Source organism: Eleginops maclovinus, chromosome 4 (genome assembly GCF_036324505.1).
Source record: "Eleginops maclovinus isolate JMC-PN-2008 ecotype Puerto Natales chromosome 4, JC_Emac_rtc_rv5, whole genome shotgun sequence".
Lineage (NCBI taxonomy): Eukaryota > Metazoa > Chordata > Actinopteri > Perciformes > Eleginopidae > Eleginops > Eleginops maclovinus.
Window position 1 is genome coordinate 18,709,190 of NC_086352.1, and position 17,121 is coordinate 18,726,310.

Here is a 17,121-nt window from a genome sequence, read left to right on the forward strand (position 1 = left end):
ACAGACATTAACTAGAACCAAACGGTCTCAGTGGCTGTTCAGATCATCTCAGCTCTGCAATAACGTACTCATAGGTCCTCATAATGGTGTGATTATAATGTCACCATTTCATTCAGCCCTGCAGGTCGATAATAAAAGGTCGCAGTGCCGGGTCAAATACAGAACATTGAATCAGATCCTGTGGTGAGTCAGTATCCTGCTCAGGGAAACCTCAGCACTCTCCAGCTGACAGGCAGACGTTTTATCCACAAGGCCACCATACTGGCCATTAGCACTATAGGGACTCAAAGGGGGAAGGTCCATGGTTTTAGTTTGGAGCAGATAGAGACAGATCAGATACAAAGTGATGTGATGTAAGGGGATTCAAATGAGAGCAGTAATAATCTAGATTTCTGTCGTAATGGGATGAGTGCTGCTGTTATCTGTGTATGGTCAGCCAGCCCTGCTTACCCCCGTCAGACCTTTCACTGTCCTTACAGTCACTTGTGATGCCTGGCTGGATCCCTGGGGACAGTGAAATTAGTACTCAGCACATCACACGATAACTGAGGTAATGTTCTTACAATATTCCATCATAGGTATTGATCTAATCCCTCTCAGATCTGACCTTTTCAGAAAGTAAATACAAGCATGACAGTCCTCTCATGACCCATTTGTACATACTGATGGAACATAAACATAATCCTATCTGCAGTGAAAGTCAATACAAATGGTTGAACCCCTAGGGAGAGCACCAACAGTAACTGATCCATCAGTTTAAAAGTAGATGTATGTATAGAGTGGAAGAAATAGCAATAGTAGAAATACAGTAAACAGAAAATTAACATGAAATAAATCAAACATAGAGATCTATTCAACGGCGTCTATGTTGTTGGAATTGCTCGCAAATTATTTTTGTAATATAGATAGATAAAGGAGTGTCCAGCAGTGTAAGGCCCAATGGAGTTGACTAGCTTAGTGTCATTTCTCAGGAGCCTTTGCGGCGTGTTGTTTAATCCGTTTCATAGACTTGAGCATGAGAGCCCGCACTTACTGCTGCAGACAAGAAGCCATCTCAATCTGCAGTGTCTGTATGCGAGTGTTTTGGGGTTCTTCTCCTGAAGTATTATCTAGGAATCCAGGAAAGATATCTGTAATCTTTGATCTTCTTTTACCCAAGTTATTTAGAACTTTATGATCTGTATTACTATTGGCATCATGCTCAATTTTATGTTCCACTATCCTTTGGTGGATATAATTGGAAATAGAATAACATCAGCTAATGCACTGTGCAAATTAATGGTTCCCTTTACTTGAGTATGTTTCCCCTCTTTTTAAGGCTACTCACCATAAGGAGCAAGATCCGCTGATGTTTTTTTTTTTCTTCGTTATCTCCTAACGAAGAGGACGTTGTTTTTCGTGACAACATGCATCAATCCATCAATATCTGTCTATTGTTGTGTGGCAGTATGACAACAATTATGACACTGATTTCCAACAAAAACACCCCGAAATACAAAAACTGCAGTGTGGATAGACTCTAAGAGAACCCATTTTTTATTTTCTTTAAAGACCTTAACGCTAAACCAGAGCCAGCCTCATTACCAGCCCAGGCACTGACTGTGTTCCGGCACAATTTCCACTGAGCAATGTGAGCAAGATTTCCCCAAAGAAATCTAGGTTTAGCAATCCGCAATCCTAAAATAGCTTTAAATCATACATTATTACATAGCAGGGCTGCCTTCTCTGTCAAACTGCACTTGCTGCTGTGAGTATTGTCTCCTTGTTGTTTAACCAAGCTTCCACATTTGAAAGATTCCGACACTTCATTAGCATAGCTTTATAGTTTATATGAAGAGACTCACGGATGGCTTTTCTGTCTCTCAAAAGTAAATGTACTTAAAAGGAAAACCCCCTTTTGTAGATTATGCAGCAAACATGAAAATATATTGTCATGTTTTGATTTTTAATATATAGAAGAATATATGCTGAGGAATATGGAAAACAGACAGGGCTGCTTTTGGGAAATGATGGCATGTATTACGTGTTTGTGTGAGTAGAGTGGGCAGATTTCAATCTTCCAGCCTGACTATGTGTTTCCCTTGGGTTCAGTATTGCATGAAGGATGCTGGGAGGTGTGACACCCCCCACCGAACCTGCCACTACTTCAGGAGGATTGATGTGACAATCTGACTTACAAACACACACACATATACACACTTTGGCAGTCAGATGTAACAAACTAGAGTGAACTGTGTAAGCAGTTAGCAAACGCTGTCATACAGATCCGTGACAGTCACACATACACAGATGCACACACAAAGATATCTGTGCAGCGTGGAGCCTGGACTGATAATCAAAAGCAAGCCTCTTTGTGTCCGTCTGTCTTTTGTTCTTATAAAGGGTGGTGCTTCACCTCTGTGTGGCCGACCCGGCACTGTCTGTGTGATTAAGCCTCAGCTCTGTCAGCTGGCCAGCATCGATACAAAAACCAAACAAAAACTCAGACAATGCATAGCACCGTTTATTCTCTCACGGTCTATTTCAAGACCTGCAGATGTGTGCAGCTTCGGCAAATGAGAGTCAACTCTGTCATGTTCATCAGTCGAACAACATGGACAAAATTGGAAACATGGGTGCCAGGAATGCTTTGATTTGAAAGTCCACATTTTGTTGGTTTATTCTCAAGGCATTTTACTCCCAAATCAATCTATTCTAAGCATGTATTGATGTGGAGAAAGGAAGTCTTGGGCTGATTGTCTGCACTACAGTTTGTGTATGTGTGTTTGTGTGTGTATTCCTTGTTGTGATGTGAAAGCTGATGAATATTTCCTCCCATTTTCCCTGAGGGGTTGTGTGATTGACCGAGCCCAGAAGTTATTTCATGTGCCTGCCACCAAACTGCATTAGCAGGCCCGGCAGTTACCACTCAGCCTGTCTGTCTCTCAACAAAATAGGGAGATATTTCCCAGCACAGTATTGCTTGCCCTGTTTTGTGCTGTCACTGAATACAATGACCATCACCACATTCAATGAATATTTCTCGCATATCTCTCAGGATTCTGTCACTATAGAAGATGGCTTTGTGGATGTGAAAGTAAATGCTGTCTTATAACCGAGCTGCCTTGGAGAGTATATACTGTATATAATAGTTGATACTGGTGTGTATTGTCCAGTCTGTGTATTATGAAGCAGCTGTCGAACGTTCATTATTGCCAGCCGTTAACAAGAAGTCACCTCATTCAGCAGTTTCAAGCTGAGGCCGTTGTTCTGGTTTGTAAAGACCTGACCGAGGTTAAGAGAGTGAAATAACTGCTGTTGATTAAAAGTTGGCAGAATCAGGATTAGAGCCCATAGGAGTGAGCTGTTTTTAGGGAGGGGTCAATAAGAAGCAGGATTGTGAAAGAGCTCTAACTGACGGATCAGGTGGACCATTGTGACAGCCAGGGAGCAATTCTCTACTTCATCTTTCAGGACTTTGATTGACAGTCAAGGACGAATGAGTTCAGTGTAGCTGAACAGCAGGGCTCATTGTTATTGTCCATTCTGCTCAATGGCTGTTTGCAGAGGTCCATATGGTACAGTATATATATATATATATATATATATATATATATATCTGTATTTGTTATTTTATTCTATTTCCTCATTCAAGGGTTGGAACTAATGCATGCTCTAAAGAATAACAATAAGAATGTTATTCTGGATGATTATTATAATTACACAATGAGCCCCGAGCCATTGATATATTTTTAATGTAGTGAGTCCCATGGACCAAAGGTGGTATGTGAGTGGGTCACAGGGAATTGACTGGTTCCTGAATAAAATGTGTGTTTTTTTGACAAATTGTAAGCATCGATGGTCGTAGTACTACCCTGAGGAAATGGTAAATTCCGGGTTTAAATGCAATCTATATTTTTACATGTCACATCCTTGGTATAAGTGCATCGTATTATTGGCTAGTAGCAAGTATTTGGTTGAGCAACATGGAGAGAGAGACAGCGAGTTGATGCTCTTAGCAGATCAGCTGTTAGAGGTCTAACTTGGGTTCGGACTTTTTACATTGACTTGAATTGGTGCTTTTTGAAAGTGCAGTGAGTCATACCTACTACTTCAACCTACTATGTACACTGCTTAATCAGAAGTTATTTTGAGATTATATAATTATATTAAAATTAAAGAGAGAGTTATCTTATAAGATTTATAATAATTCCTTTTTGTTCTTGTTGTCCCTTATTACTTTCTAAGATTTATGAAAAGTGTCTTTTTCCTGCATGCCTCCCTCCCTGTAATATCAGCAGACAAACAACCAACTCCTCTTTTATTTGGCTTTTACATTAATACCCATTTATTTGGTTGTCAGATTTCCGCCTGTTTGGGTATAGTGGTGTCAGGGTTCTTTTCATTAAATCCAAAACAAAAATGTTTCCCCTGCTACTAGAGCGTGTGCAGTGGTGGCAAGCAATGACATTTTACAATTTTCCTAAAAGTTGTTGAATTAACATACTAAAATAACTTTATGTTTTTGTCTGCAGTATTTCACTCTCTCCAACATCCCTCTCATCAGTAACCAAACCCAGTTGACAGCTTCAATTAAACCCTGTGAAATTGCCCCAGTATCAGTCTCCCTCTGGGGCCATTTAGCTGTGTTTAGCTCTCTGCAAGCTGGGTCCATTGCCAATAGAGTGTTTCATGTTCCTTCTTAAAATGTATGCCAACCTAGCACCCATGTGCCACCTGGCCGGCCTCAGAGCCCGCAAACTGAAGTACGTGTTTATTCTGCGAGTTTACCTGTATGATAGTCTGCTCTGGGGCATTTAGTGGTGCCATGCGACACTTTTTAAAAAGGCACTACTGTATGTGCATTATGCTGTTGTTAATATTAATATAATAACTTTCTTTATTTAGCTGATGACTTTGATGAGTTTTGATGGCATTTTTAAATAGCTTCTACCAACATGCCAACATTCACCCATTCATTGAGAATTTGGTGTCTCTTATTTATTTTATTTTTTTGGGGGTGGGGGGTGGGGGGGTTTAGTCATGAACTTTTGGACAAAAATAAGGGCTATCAATCCACTAGTTCTACAGACATTTCACTCAAAACCACAAATGTCAACCTCATGGCCTCATAGGATCCCAGAAGACATTAGGCATTCATTTGTCCTCTGGGTACCGTATATTTAAAAGGCAATAGACCAATATCTCTGTCTGACCCAAAGTGGTGAACTGACCGACAATAAAAATCCCTAGAACAATGTCTCTAAATAAGCTAAAACCAAGCCTCAACAAAGCTAAACATTTTCTTTATTTTGTTACATTTCTTTCCTACTTTAATCTACATAGTGTTATCCAGATCCAGATTTGATAGCACCCTCTTTGTTTGCAGTGTGGGGATCAATGTTTCCTCTCCCCTTCAGTCTTGTGTTAGATACATTTAGCATGTTTGTGAATCTGTAAAGGGGGCTTGTTGTTTTTGTTTCTGAAGCGAAATAACAGCCGACAACAGTGTTGCTATTTGTTGTGTTGTAGCTATAAAAGAAGAAGTCTATATCAGTTTGAATGGTGTCCGCATAAATGCCTCTTTTCTATAAAAGCTTTTTTTTTAATGAATGGCTGAAACAGTGTTTCTCTGAGAGACTGCAGACTGGAAAACAAAGAGTTGCCATGGTTACAGTCAAGGGTGAAGGACGAGGGTGTGTCTGTGGTGTTGTACTTGAAGTGGCGAGATTGACATTGGCAGGCAGAATGGCGGGGGAGCGAGTGATGCGTTCTGTGGTCCTTTGCCAGTCCTGCTGCTCACCAAGTCTCCGCTCCCCTTCTCCTCCCGTCTCCCGCTTCGCTCTCTTGTTGTTGCGCTGAAGCGAGTGGGAGGCTGTGAGGAGAACAAACGCTGAATCTCAATGAGACAGCTGAGTGGAAACTCATTTTCTCGCGCAGTCTCTCTCTGATAGTGCCTTTGTTTTTTATTTACATGTGACATAACTCAGCCTGGTGGAATTATTACACGGTTTATCAATACATGTTCACTGTGTGGAAGTGCTGTAATGGTAGTTTAATGTTGTACTGTTAAAGGTTAACAAGACCATGTGATCAGAGCAGACCCTCATAAACATGACAGATAGCAGATCATGAAGGGCAGCAGAGATTAGTTCATCGAACACATCATTTTCAGCTTTATGTTGTATCACACAATTTCATATTTTTGCCCATAGTGCTTGAATTCAAACTTTTGGTTAGTCTGTCAATACTCGTTTTTGGAAAGAGATTATTAAGTTGGTACAGTATGAAGTGATTTTCATTGCCATTATGCTATAAGAGAAAGTAGGATGGCTGCAGTTGTTAATTGTTGATCCCCAGTTAAATGGGCGACCAAATGTAAGACCAAATCAACCAATGTATTACAGGAAACAGTCCAATCAATTTGCAAAACAGCTTTCTATGATCAAAATATGCTTTTTTGGATTAAATGAAGATTTCTCAATTTCACACAACAGGGAGGTTGTACTGACCCTGTAAACACAGTGTCAATTTTATTACAAAATCTAAGAAAATTAGTCATTTGTTATTGTGGTTATTTCAAAAAAAAAAAGGAAAACTAGTGAGGGTCTGGAACATTCCACAGCATGCCATGGGTTAGTAGTGCTAATGATTTCAGTACAGCCACTGATGTTTAACACTTGAACCTCTGCAGTGACTCACATCATTCAGTGCTAATATGAATTCTACCATGAATTTATATCAGCCTTACAGATAGGTTCATTTATTCTGCACCTTTTATAGATGGGATTGCCCTCTATTACATCCCATTATAAGTATATATGCAGGCATTTGAGGGCATGATGGGTACTTTTTAATAGGATCATTTTTAAGCAGTAAAGCGTACACTTAGTCTATATCTTTCTCTGCAAGTTTTGGTGTCCGTGCGAAAGCTACAAGCAGAAAGCGTTCATTTGAAAAAGCAATTTCCTCTTTGCAGAGGAGCAGCAGGTAGCCAAGATTGGTCTTTTATAAGAAATGAAACGGAGAAGATCCTTTTTCTACATTCTCACTTTCCCTCCTGAAACTCTGTGAACTCCTCCATATCGCATCCCTTTTGGTGTCCTTTTCAGTTGAGCTTCACCAGACGGATTTCATTTTTTATTTCATTGTTAAAACGAGTCACAAGCAGAGGTAAGGAATAACCCAAAATACATAATTTACAACAGAATAACTTCATTTATTTAACTGATTGTCATTTACAATACATTGCAGACAATGTTTATTTTATCTCCTTTGTAGCTCAAGTGGATATTATCTTGCTAGCGAAAAGATTAACAATTTAATATTAAGTCTAGTTATCAAGATCAATAATCTAGTTTTAAAAAAAGCATTGAGACACTCATGGGTCAGTTGCCTACTACTAAAAAGGCAATGGTCCAGCTAATGCTAACAGTTCTTTGCTACAGTGATGACTGCTGCGTAATGTGCAGCTGCCTTTTGCTTGTAGGTTGCATCAGTATTGAAATGAATTTGGTTTAAGGGAGACAATAGAGGGAGAACATAATAATCCAGCTGTCCAACAAGCCACTGCCTCTTCCCATTTCACCTCTCAGAGCTCACATTCAAAATATTTTGAAAGTAAAATAATGAGCCTTGTGGTTAATATCCAGCTATGCATGCGTACTAACTACTGCAGAAAATAAGCACACACATATTTATGCAAGAAAATATAACATTTACTGATATTACATTGCATTTATATCTAAGTTCCGGTAGGACTCTCAGTGTAATACCACATTGATAGGGATCTTAGTTCTCCCACAAACTAAGATGCTGGCATATTATGACTCTTCTTGGTTTGTTCACACTCATCTGTCCTGCCTTGCCTCTTGCCTGTAGAAACCTGCCAGTCTCATTCACTGGTGTGAGCAGAGGTCAGATTTCAGAACTCAAGGCAGCCAGACATTAGTATTCCTGCTGCCCTCGCTCTGACTGAGCCATCTGCTGCTTTCTGATTGCTTCTCTGGCCGTCTGTCCTCTCCTCAGCCCTTCTTTACCTCAAACAAGGGTCTGAGGGTAATTCAAAGCTTTCTCTTACTGTAGAGGAAGCATTTTGTGGAAAACATGAATAGAGCTGTAGCTCACATCAGACCATTTGGATCCTGCAGACAGGCTGCTATGCTCTTATTGTTGCCTAAATTTCAGGGGTTTTTTGTGGGAGACAAAAACGTTTGTTGTATTTACATGCAGGTGGAATCTACAGTGATAGAGCCGGCTGGATTTGGATTTATTTTTGCACCAATCATTGATTCATTTTATTTAGTCACCCATTTCTATTCAGGATCCCATGAGGCTGGAGCATATCTCTGCTTACAAGGCAGAGAAAACACCTGTCCAGGAAAGACTGACTGGGATACACATCCTTTCATATTCACATGGGCAATTAAGAGATATTGTAGGAGGTAGCCAAAAAAGCCTGACATGTAAATAAGACTTAAGAGCTATGCTGTGAGAAATGATTTGAAGGGCATGGTCAATGCCAATTTTAATAAGCAATAGAAAAAAGGACAACTGCATTGATTCATGTCACCTGACCTTGCTTGACATAATTTAAAATTGCGCACACAAGCTGACTGAATATATTTACATACATTTTGCACCTGCATAAGAGATAATAACTACTGTAGTCTGTACTACATACATTGCAGAGATACACACATTCAAACTGACTAGACATTTTCATGTATTTAACAAGTGCAGGTACAAACTAACCTCATGACACGTAGACATCTTCTGTGTATGGAGCTGTACAGTGTGCTCTATTGTATTTAATGTTTTACCCAGTGATTATGGGGAGGCTGTGGCACAGTGGGATAGGGCACTCGGATCAGGGGAGCACTGGTTCCAGTCATACTGATGTCTGCATGTCATTGTGTCCCTTGGTAAGACACTTACCCCAAAATTTGTATGTTAGTCACTTTGAATAAAAGTGTCTAACAAGGGACATGTAATGTACTGTAAGGATACTAACAGGCTGGAAAGATCCCACCGGTATGTTATGACGTACAAATGCATGTTCATTCAATAAACAATGTCAATTCTGAAATACATGCCATACATAGTGGATTTAGGAAAAGGTTAGAGTCTTATAGGATTTCCAATTTCAGTTGTAATAGCACTTGAAATATAAAGATTCAAATACATGATATGAAACACAAAGGCTGCAAGAGTCTGACAAGACTGCACCAAAAAGAAGAAGGCTTCTGAATAGGATGGCAACAAAGACGAGGTCAAAGGGTATCGGTCCCCAAGGGATGCAGTTACCCATAGTTACCGATCCTTACCCTCAGCTCTGGGGGTTTGAACTAGGCGGGGCTGAGTCTCAACAGGAGGATGCTGGGGTATAATGTGAAGGAAAAAGGTGGGGGGGAGCCAGGGAGGTGCATGATGTGGAGCAGCTGGTGGGGGAAGGGAGGAGCAAAGAGAAATTTGAGGGAGTGGAGGATAGGGCCGTTGTTTGAGCCTATTCTGGTTCTATTGTATCCCACCACCCTGCTCAGGACATCAGGTAGGAAATAGTCCTCGCTGTAAACAAGCTTTCATTTTCATTTTATTAAGTGGCAACGTTTTTGCCTTTCTCTATTACCAATGATGTACAGCACATGTGCATTCACAATAACTGTGTGAAGAAGCCTCTTTGGAAGTGCTTTTATTTATAAAAAAAATGTGTTTGCCATACAGTAGCAAGAGCCAGTCAGCCCAGTACGTGTACTTGTCTAAACATGTAATCTCAGTCCCCTAACTTGGCTACCTGTGGAACGGCCCGCTGTGTACCCATGTGTCTCCCTCTGTGCTTCTTTCTGTTTTTGTGTTTAAGAGAGGGTGTATTTGTGCCAGGTTGTGCAGAGCTAATTAAGCAGTGTAATCTCTGGTGATGGAAAATGTCATTATGGTGTAGGGAAAAGGGGGAAAAGCAGCAACAACATCTCCCTTGAGGGCTGTTGTTCATGGCAACATGATGGCAAAACAGGGTGGCGTTGACTCCGACAGGGCATGGAGGGCGCACTTTACAACAAATGAAATACTGTGACATTCAAGTCAGTCGTTTAAATACAGTACAATAAATAGTAAATTGCTCTTCACTCTCTTCTTTTCAATATGTTTGTGAGCTGATGCTTTGCTTGCGTGTGTGTGTTTCTTATGTCTGTTAGGGGTTTTCACACAAATAAAAGCATACCCTTTTTGAGTGATTTGGGTACATTTTAAAATATTTTTTTATATTTAGGAAAGTAGGCCTTATATATTATATTGACCTGTTCTCGGAATGTTAATGCCAATGATAGAATATACTTTCCTGTGTGTTCTTCAGCCACTCATGATTGACATCTGCAAGCCCAATGATATGGGGGCATGCATGCAGCTCCTATGTGGAGAGGACATTGATTAAATTATAGATTTTTTTCCTCTGGAAGTATCTCATTAGGTATATTTGACCAAATGGGTCTTTTTGTCTACTTGTAAAGCTGAGCCTGAGTGATCAATTGAGCCCCTCAACTGTTGTATTTGAAGCCAAGGTTGAGCTAAATAGGCTAAAATAAAATCTTCTATAGAATGTCATGCTCAATTACAGGAACAGATTGGTTTATCAGGCAATGAAACTGTTTTGCAGCTGTATGCAAAGAGCAGAACATGATAAATGAAGCTCCATGTTATCTGTTTGATGAAGGAAATCTATTGTGTGAGCAGATCAGCCATTTTTGATGCGGGGTGGTATCAATTTCCTTGTTCTACTGAAACACACAACAGTGGTAAAAGCTCCAAAGCATACCAACTTCAGCCCTGTACATTTAATATATTCATCTCTATTATAGTTTGTTCCTCTGTTGCATTTGAAGATGATCTAACTCTGCTCTTGTGTCTTTATCTGTCTCCTAGGGTCAAACCGATAACAATGCATGGCCAGTAAGCGGCCAGTCATGGCTCATAGGAAGAGGCCGGGGACCAGCGGAGTGAACGGAATGGCTGCCCCAGGCCCCGCCTCCTGCCCCACTCCTCGTCCTACGGAGTCATGTGATCTTAAAGCCATCCCCCCTCGCCAACGCCCGGTCCGCTACCCCAAAGAGCCTCGTGATCAGAAACCTCTCCCCCGTTCCTGTAAGGCACAATACGCTTCTCCCAAATCTCAAGACATTGGTCACACCCATCTAGAAGTGAATGAGAACGCAGAGGTGGAAGTGAAGCTGTACAGCAATCCAGCAGATGCAGAACCAGAGAACCAGCGGCCAGCAACACCCACTACGCCAGAGCATGAGCGTGTACCAGATGATCATGTGCGGGCGGACTTCCATGGTGGAGCTGACAGCCTGGATGATGACTCCAGCTCTGACTATATCAACAACACCTCAGATGAAGAGGAAGACTACAATGATGGTGAGTTCGCTGTTGATTATTGTGAGCGGGATGGCTCAAACAAAAGGTAAGAGACGGAAGCGTTCGGGGTTGGGCAAAAACAACAGCGTTTATTGTTCGAGAAATGTGCACACAACAGCCAGCTCCGCGGTATTTTTAGGACGGGCAAGGCCAGGACGGGGTGTGTCGTCTTCCCAGGACCCAGCCTACTGCAAGACAGATCAGAACCAGGTTACCAACATGCTTTATATTAAATGCCTGATTACCTGATTCCGATCAGCTGTCTGGTCTCCGGCCGAGCCACTCCCCTCACCCCAGCAGCCGGCGCTCTAACCACACCCGGCTGCCACAATTATGTGGATAGCTTATATTTGATCCCTCTTCCGGTATCCGTCATACTGTTGTTGATTATGAACCTTCACTGTCTCTTTCTGCAACCCTGATATTTTTTCAAGAACTACAGAAAAAAAAGAAATAACCAAAGCTGAAAAATGTAACAGTCAGAAGCTGCATCATCCTCCGAATGAGTCATTTAATCTTAAGCAGGGGTGCAATGTGGTGAAATACCCCCACAGGTCTTATTTTGTAGCATGACGTGTGAGTAACCTTACTTGAAAACCTTGTCTCTCAGTATTAAAACCTGCGTAAGATTCCTTGACAGTGACAAACATTACTGAATGAGTGAGTTTCATAGCTCAGCACTTGTTGGGATTTTAATAAAGACAGCCCACGTCTGTGTCATCATAAATCTCTTCAGGGCTGGCAGAGGAAGATGAAGGTGTGACTTACTACATCCGCTACTGCCCGGAGGACGACAGCTACCTGGAGGGTATGAATTGCAACAACCAGGGGGAGTGTAACCACAACCACAGCCAGAGCCAGGGGGACGGTGTCACTCCCATGCAGGAAGGGGAAGTCCACACTGAAGAGCATCAGGAGGCTGTGGAAGGGTGGGTCGAGGAGGGAGAGGGGCCAGCGGAAGTGAGAGCAGTAGAATGGGTGGAAGATGAGGAGGGAGAGGGGGCAGTGAGGGAAGAGTGGAGAGAAGAGGAAGAAGGGGTGAGGGAGGAGTGGAGAGAGGGAGATGAAGAGCCAAGGGAGGAATGGATAGAGGGAGATGAAGAGCCGAGGGAGGAGTGGAGAGAGGGAGATGAGGAGGGAGATGAAGAGCCGAGGGAGGAGTGGAGGGAGGGAGATGAGGAAGGAGATGAAGTGGTGAGGGAGGAGTGGAGGGAGGGAGATGAAGTGGTGAGGGAGGAGTGGAGGGAGGGAGATGAAGTGGTGAGGGAGGAGTGGAGGGAGGGAGATGAAGTGGTGAGTGAGGAGTGGAGAGAGGGAGACGAGGAGGCAAGGGAGGAGTGGAGAGAGGGAGACGAGGAGGCGAGGGAGGAGTGGAGAGAGGGAGATGAGGAGGCCAGGGAGGAGTGGATAGAGGAGGGCCAGGTCAGGCAGGAGGCTTGGGCGGGTCCAGAGAGGCACCTGGGGGAGGAGTGGGTTGAGGGAGATGGGGAGGTTCGCTGCGAGGTGGTGGAGCAAGATCCAGATGAGCAGATCTACAATGGAAGACCAGAACCCATTCTGGACCATCACCATAATAACCATCACCACCACCAGCCCCCCCTAACAGACACCCTGCATGACAGAGAGGAAGAGGAGGAGGCAGAGAGTGAGGAGTACTGCCCTAATCAGGAAGAAGATGAGGAGGGGGACGAGGAGGACAGACATGGCAGGGCCTACACTGGAGACTACTATGCCCAAGAGGACAATGGGAACTCGGTGCGAGCCTCTCCGTACCGTAGCCGTAAGGTTCTGGTGGTGGAGGGGGAGACGGGGGAGGAGGCGGAGGAGGACATTGACCAAATAGTTGCCGAGATCAAGATGAGTATGAGCATGGGGAGTCTGAGCAGCGGCACGGACCAAAGCCCGGAGGAGCTGGCGCAGGACCCCGCACCGAGCGACTACCCTCTCCCCAAGCCTGACGCTACCCCCCTACCCACCAGCTCCCCATCGCCATGACAGCAGACCCAAGTCCCTGAACCTGCCCTCCATGCACCACAACACCCCCGACCTCCAGAGGGGCATCAAGGCACACACACGCTCCACTGAAGACAGGCAGAGATGGCAAGCAGAGCAGGTGAGCTGCTTATGATTGGTTATAGCTGTGAGGCCTGTTATTTTTCCGTCATCTGTCCCTGATAGTTTGCCTTTGCAAAACACAAACATCATTTCCATCCCAATTAGGAAATAGAACTTCACTTGGAGAGTGGCACACAGATGAATAGAGGAAGCATAACGGGGTGGGGCGATATGTTTACATTACCATCCATTCACTGTCAGCTTAACAAACACAGCCCGTACTTTGGAACATGTGTGTGTGTGTGACACCCACACCACCACGCCATCCTGGTTGGTATTTCAACTTTTCCAACAATCATCAACTCTGGATAGGTCAAATTAAATATCTTTCTTAGATTTAGTTTTATGCTATTTTATGCTGTGATTGCTTTGTGTCCACCGGCTGAACAGCTGCCTTTTTCTTCGGATGCAGAGGTGGGAAAAGTACTCAGCTCTGGTACTTAGGTAAAAGTAGAAATACCAGAGTGTAGGAATACTCTGTTAGAAGTAGCAAAGTATTGTCATCAAAATATAAGTACCAAAAGTAAAAGTACTCAATATGCAGAGCGGCCAATTGCTAAATAATTGACCTCATATGTTTTGATTATATTAGTATTGATGTGGATTTTGTGAGTGTTATCAAAGCTGGTAAATGTTCAGCTAATTCAAACTGCTTTTTATACTGTAATATAGCTTGTGAATTTTACTCCAGGTGTAACTAAAGTCTTATTTAGGTGTTTATCATAGTTCACATCATTAATCCAAATCTGCAAAGTAACTAAAGGTATTAAATACATTTAATGGAGTAAAAGTACACACTTAACCTCAAAGTACTGGACTTAAGTACAGTACATACATCTTCTTAGTTACTTTTCTTGACGCAGACCATTAAATACCAAAACAAAATCACAAATGTTGATGTACTCAGCCAATCGCCCAGCCCTAGAACATTCCAATATGCTAAACATGATACTGTATATTCAGGATATTACGCTTCTATGTGGCAGAGACTCCTGCCATGGACGTCGGAAAGATCTTTGTGGTGACTAGCTGAAGATGAACTACTTGAGCCACGACATGTTGCTCATCGCGTTCCAGACAATAGCTGGAGCCTTTCCCCTCCCCCAAGTTACCTTGAAATGTCCCCCTCCTCATCTTTCTCCTTCTCACGGCCCTGAATGAATGCAGACACCCACTCTGTACAGTCACATCTATACACTCACACACACGCAGAGCTCCCGCATCCTCTGGAAGTCAGATGCTAAAAGGAGAACAGGAAAGTCTCCTACGGGCAGCCCGCTGATACACACCTGCTCCACATTGTGCACATGTTACATTCACTATGTGGCTCATTTGTAACACAGAACTGGGTCAGGCGGTGTAACCACATTAAATTGGACGAACGTTCAGCAGCTGGCAGATTCCCAGACTCGCTGAGAGTATTCGGTCGGCTCGTCCTCGGTTATCAAATGAAATGTTATCTGTACAGCACTTCCACATGACCTTTGAATGAACCAGGACAACAAAAAATTCAATAACGGCTTTGCTGCACAGTGTGTGAAATGATTAGGACTAAGAAGAGTTACAAAACAGAGGGGGGTCATCTACACACATAATCTGCTGGTGTGATGTATTCGGAAAGCTTCTTTATTGCTTCTTTCTTTTAAATTGTGCTATATGTTGAGAACTTATATGTTAGTATAATCACTAATGTGACAAGTGCTTTGCAGCCCAGGCTCAGCTTCTCCCATAATATCCTGCTTGCTTAGAATAGTGTTTTTATTTTTGCCACCATAAAGGAATTCAGCATATTTCTAGCGCTTTCCTTACTTTTCTTTTTTAACCAATTTTGATCCATTTCTGCTTAATCAAACCAATACAATTTTTCTTAAATAGGTTTACGTTTATCCATCTATGTTAAAAGACTGAGTAAATGTAGTATTCCAAACATCTTCTCTGAACAAAGGATGTTACTGACAACAAAATGTAACCGTGGTTCAATTATTATATGTCTAGCAAATAGGAAAACTCAGATTATTTTAGTTAAAATTTGAAGCTGAAAAGTATTCGCAGGAGTGCAATATCACACTCTCAATCATGAAAATAATCCTGCTAAATCTGTCCTGCATGTGCACATTGACTGCAGCAGCCAGTCCTCTCAGTGGGGGGTCTTGAATGCTTATTATGATAAAGTATTATAAATGTTGAGTTACTGATTTATTGGTGAACAAGTTCTACATATGTTCTATTACAGATGCAGGCATGTTTGACTGTACATGAATGTCGTTTTGTAGAGCATCAGGGTTTAGATTTCCATTCCACCAAGCCACAACATGAGTCTCATTAATTTAATGGTTGTTTGCACAACTGAGTTGAGCGCCATGATGAATACTGATAAGGACTTTACGTTTAGCTCTAGTCGCATAGGAAACAACTTATGTCACGCGTGTGTTAATTAATTCTGCTCCAGATACACAACAGCATGGGCTAGGTTTCTTTTTTTATTGGCAGGAGGATTTCATTTCTGCTAGTAATAGGATTGAATGTTAACGAGCAGTTGTGTACGGCAAGATGGATATCCAGGGGAATCTATGTAGTCCTCCCTCTGTGTGATCATAAACTGGATGAGCTGTGGCCGTTATGTGCATATATGTGAAGAGAGAGGACACAAAATGTTATAGTATTTGTATGTCACACTCTTTATTTGTTATTTCTACTCCACAAGACTTTAAAGGTGCAGGATTCACATGTCTTTTCAACCAAAATCTCTGCCTCCCATTCCAACCTAAACAAAAGGACACGTGTTCCATGTGTTTGAGTTAAACTATACAAAAAGTCCTTTTCTAATCCTCATCCACTTTCTTCTGTGTTGACCTGCCAGGTGAGCAATGGTGCGGAGCAGCCCAGGAAACAGCAGCGCTCCGACCTCAATGTTCCCCTGGAGAACAACAATGTACCAGAGGTGAGACGTTCTTCCCTTCATCAGACTTTACATCTGTTGTGAGGTCTTTAACACTTCAGACGGAGGGTATTATTGTTTATGGGTGTGTGTGTTTGAACATGTGTGTGAGCCTGTCTGAGTAAATGAGTGATTGTGTAATTACAACCTCAGCTCATGTCCTCTGCTTAAGGCGGGATGGCTTTCTTGTAATTGAGCAGTGTGTCTGCTTGCTGTTTTATGAGAGCCATATTTCACTGAGATGTGTGCAGTGGATGCTCCTGTACAGACCCCCCCCCCCCACACACACATACACACACACAGTGGAGTAAACTTTCTGAATGTGTAGTGCAGGTTAGAGGGTCAAGTGGATCCAGTGGGACGTTTGAATACCATGAATCACTTCACATTACACCGCTGTCTCCTGGAGTCCACGTTCAGGTTGATGTGTGGAGTGGATTATTAACGCTTTGCACTCTCTCCGCACCCACTGTTCTTGTGCCCTTGAGCAATCACATTTAGCCAGCTTCTGCAGCAGCAGCCGTCAATGCATTGGACTGTGTGACTGCGAGGCAGGGTGTCTTCCTAAACTGCTTTCACAACATGTCAAGTCAGATTTGAAGGGTCAAGTCACTCACACTGTTCACACAGGAATTGTTGACATGGTATTTGCCAAAATAGCATGAGGGCATCATGTT

At 42.5% G+C, this 17,121-nt stretch overlaps 1 protein-coding gene across 1 annotated transcript in view; it reads left to right on the forward strand.

Moving 5' to 3' along the window:
- Positions 1-17,121, forward strand: part of apba2b (amyloid beta (A4) precursor protein-binding, family A, member 2b) — a 58,545-nt gene that overhangs the window by 21,347 nt on the left and 20,077 nt on the right. The window contains 5 exon segments of the mRNA XM_063882334.1: positions 10,897-11,391; positions 12,128-12,396; positions 12,718-13,356; positions 13,358-13,504; positions 16,367-16,447. Coding sequence (XP_063738404.1) covers positions 10,917-11,391; positions 12,128-12,396; positions 12,718-13,356; positions 13,358-13,504; positions 16,367-16,447 — 1,611 coding nt within the window. The 5' untranslated portion in view covers positions 10,897-10,916.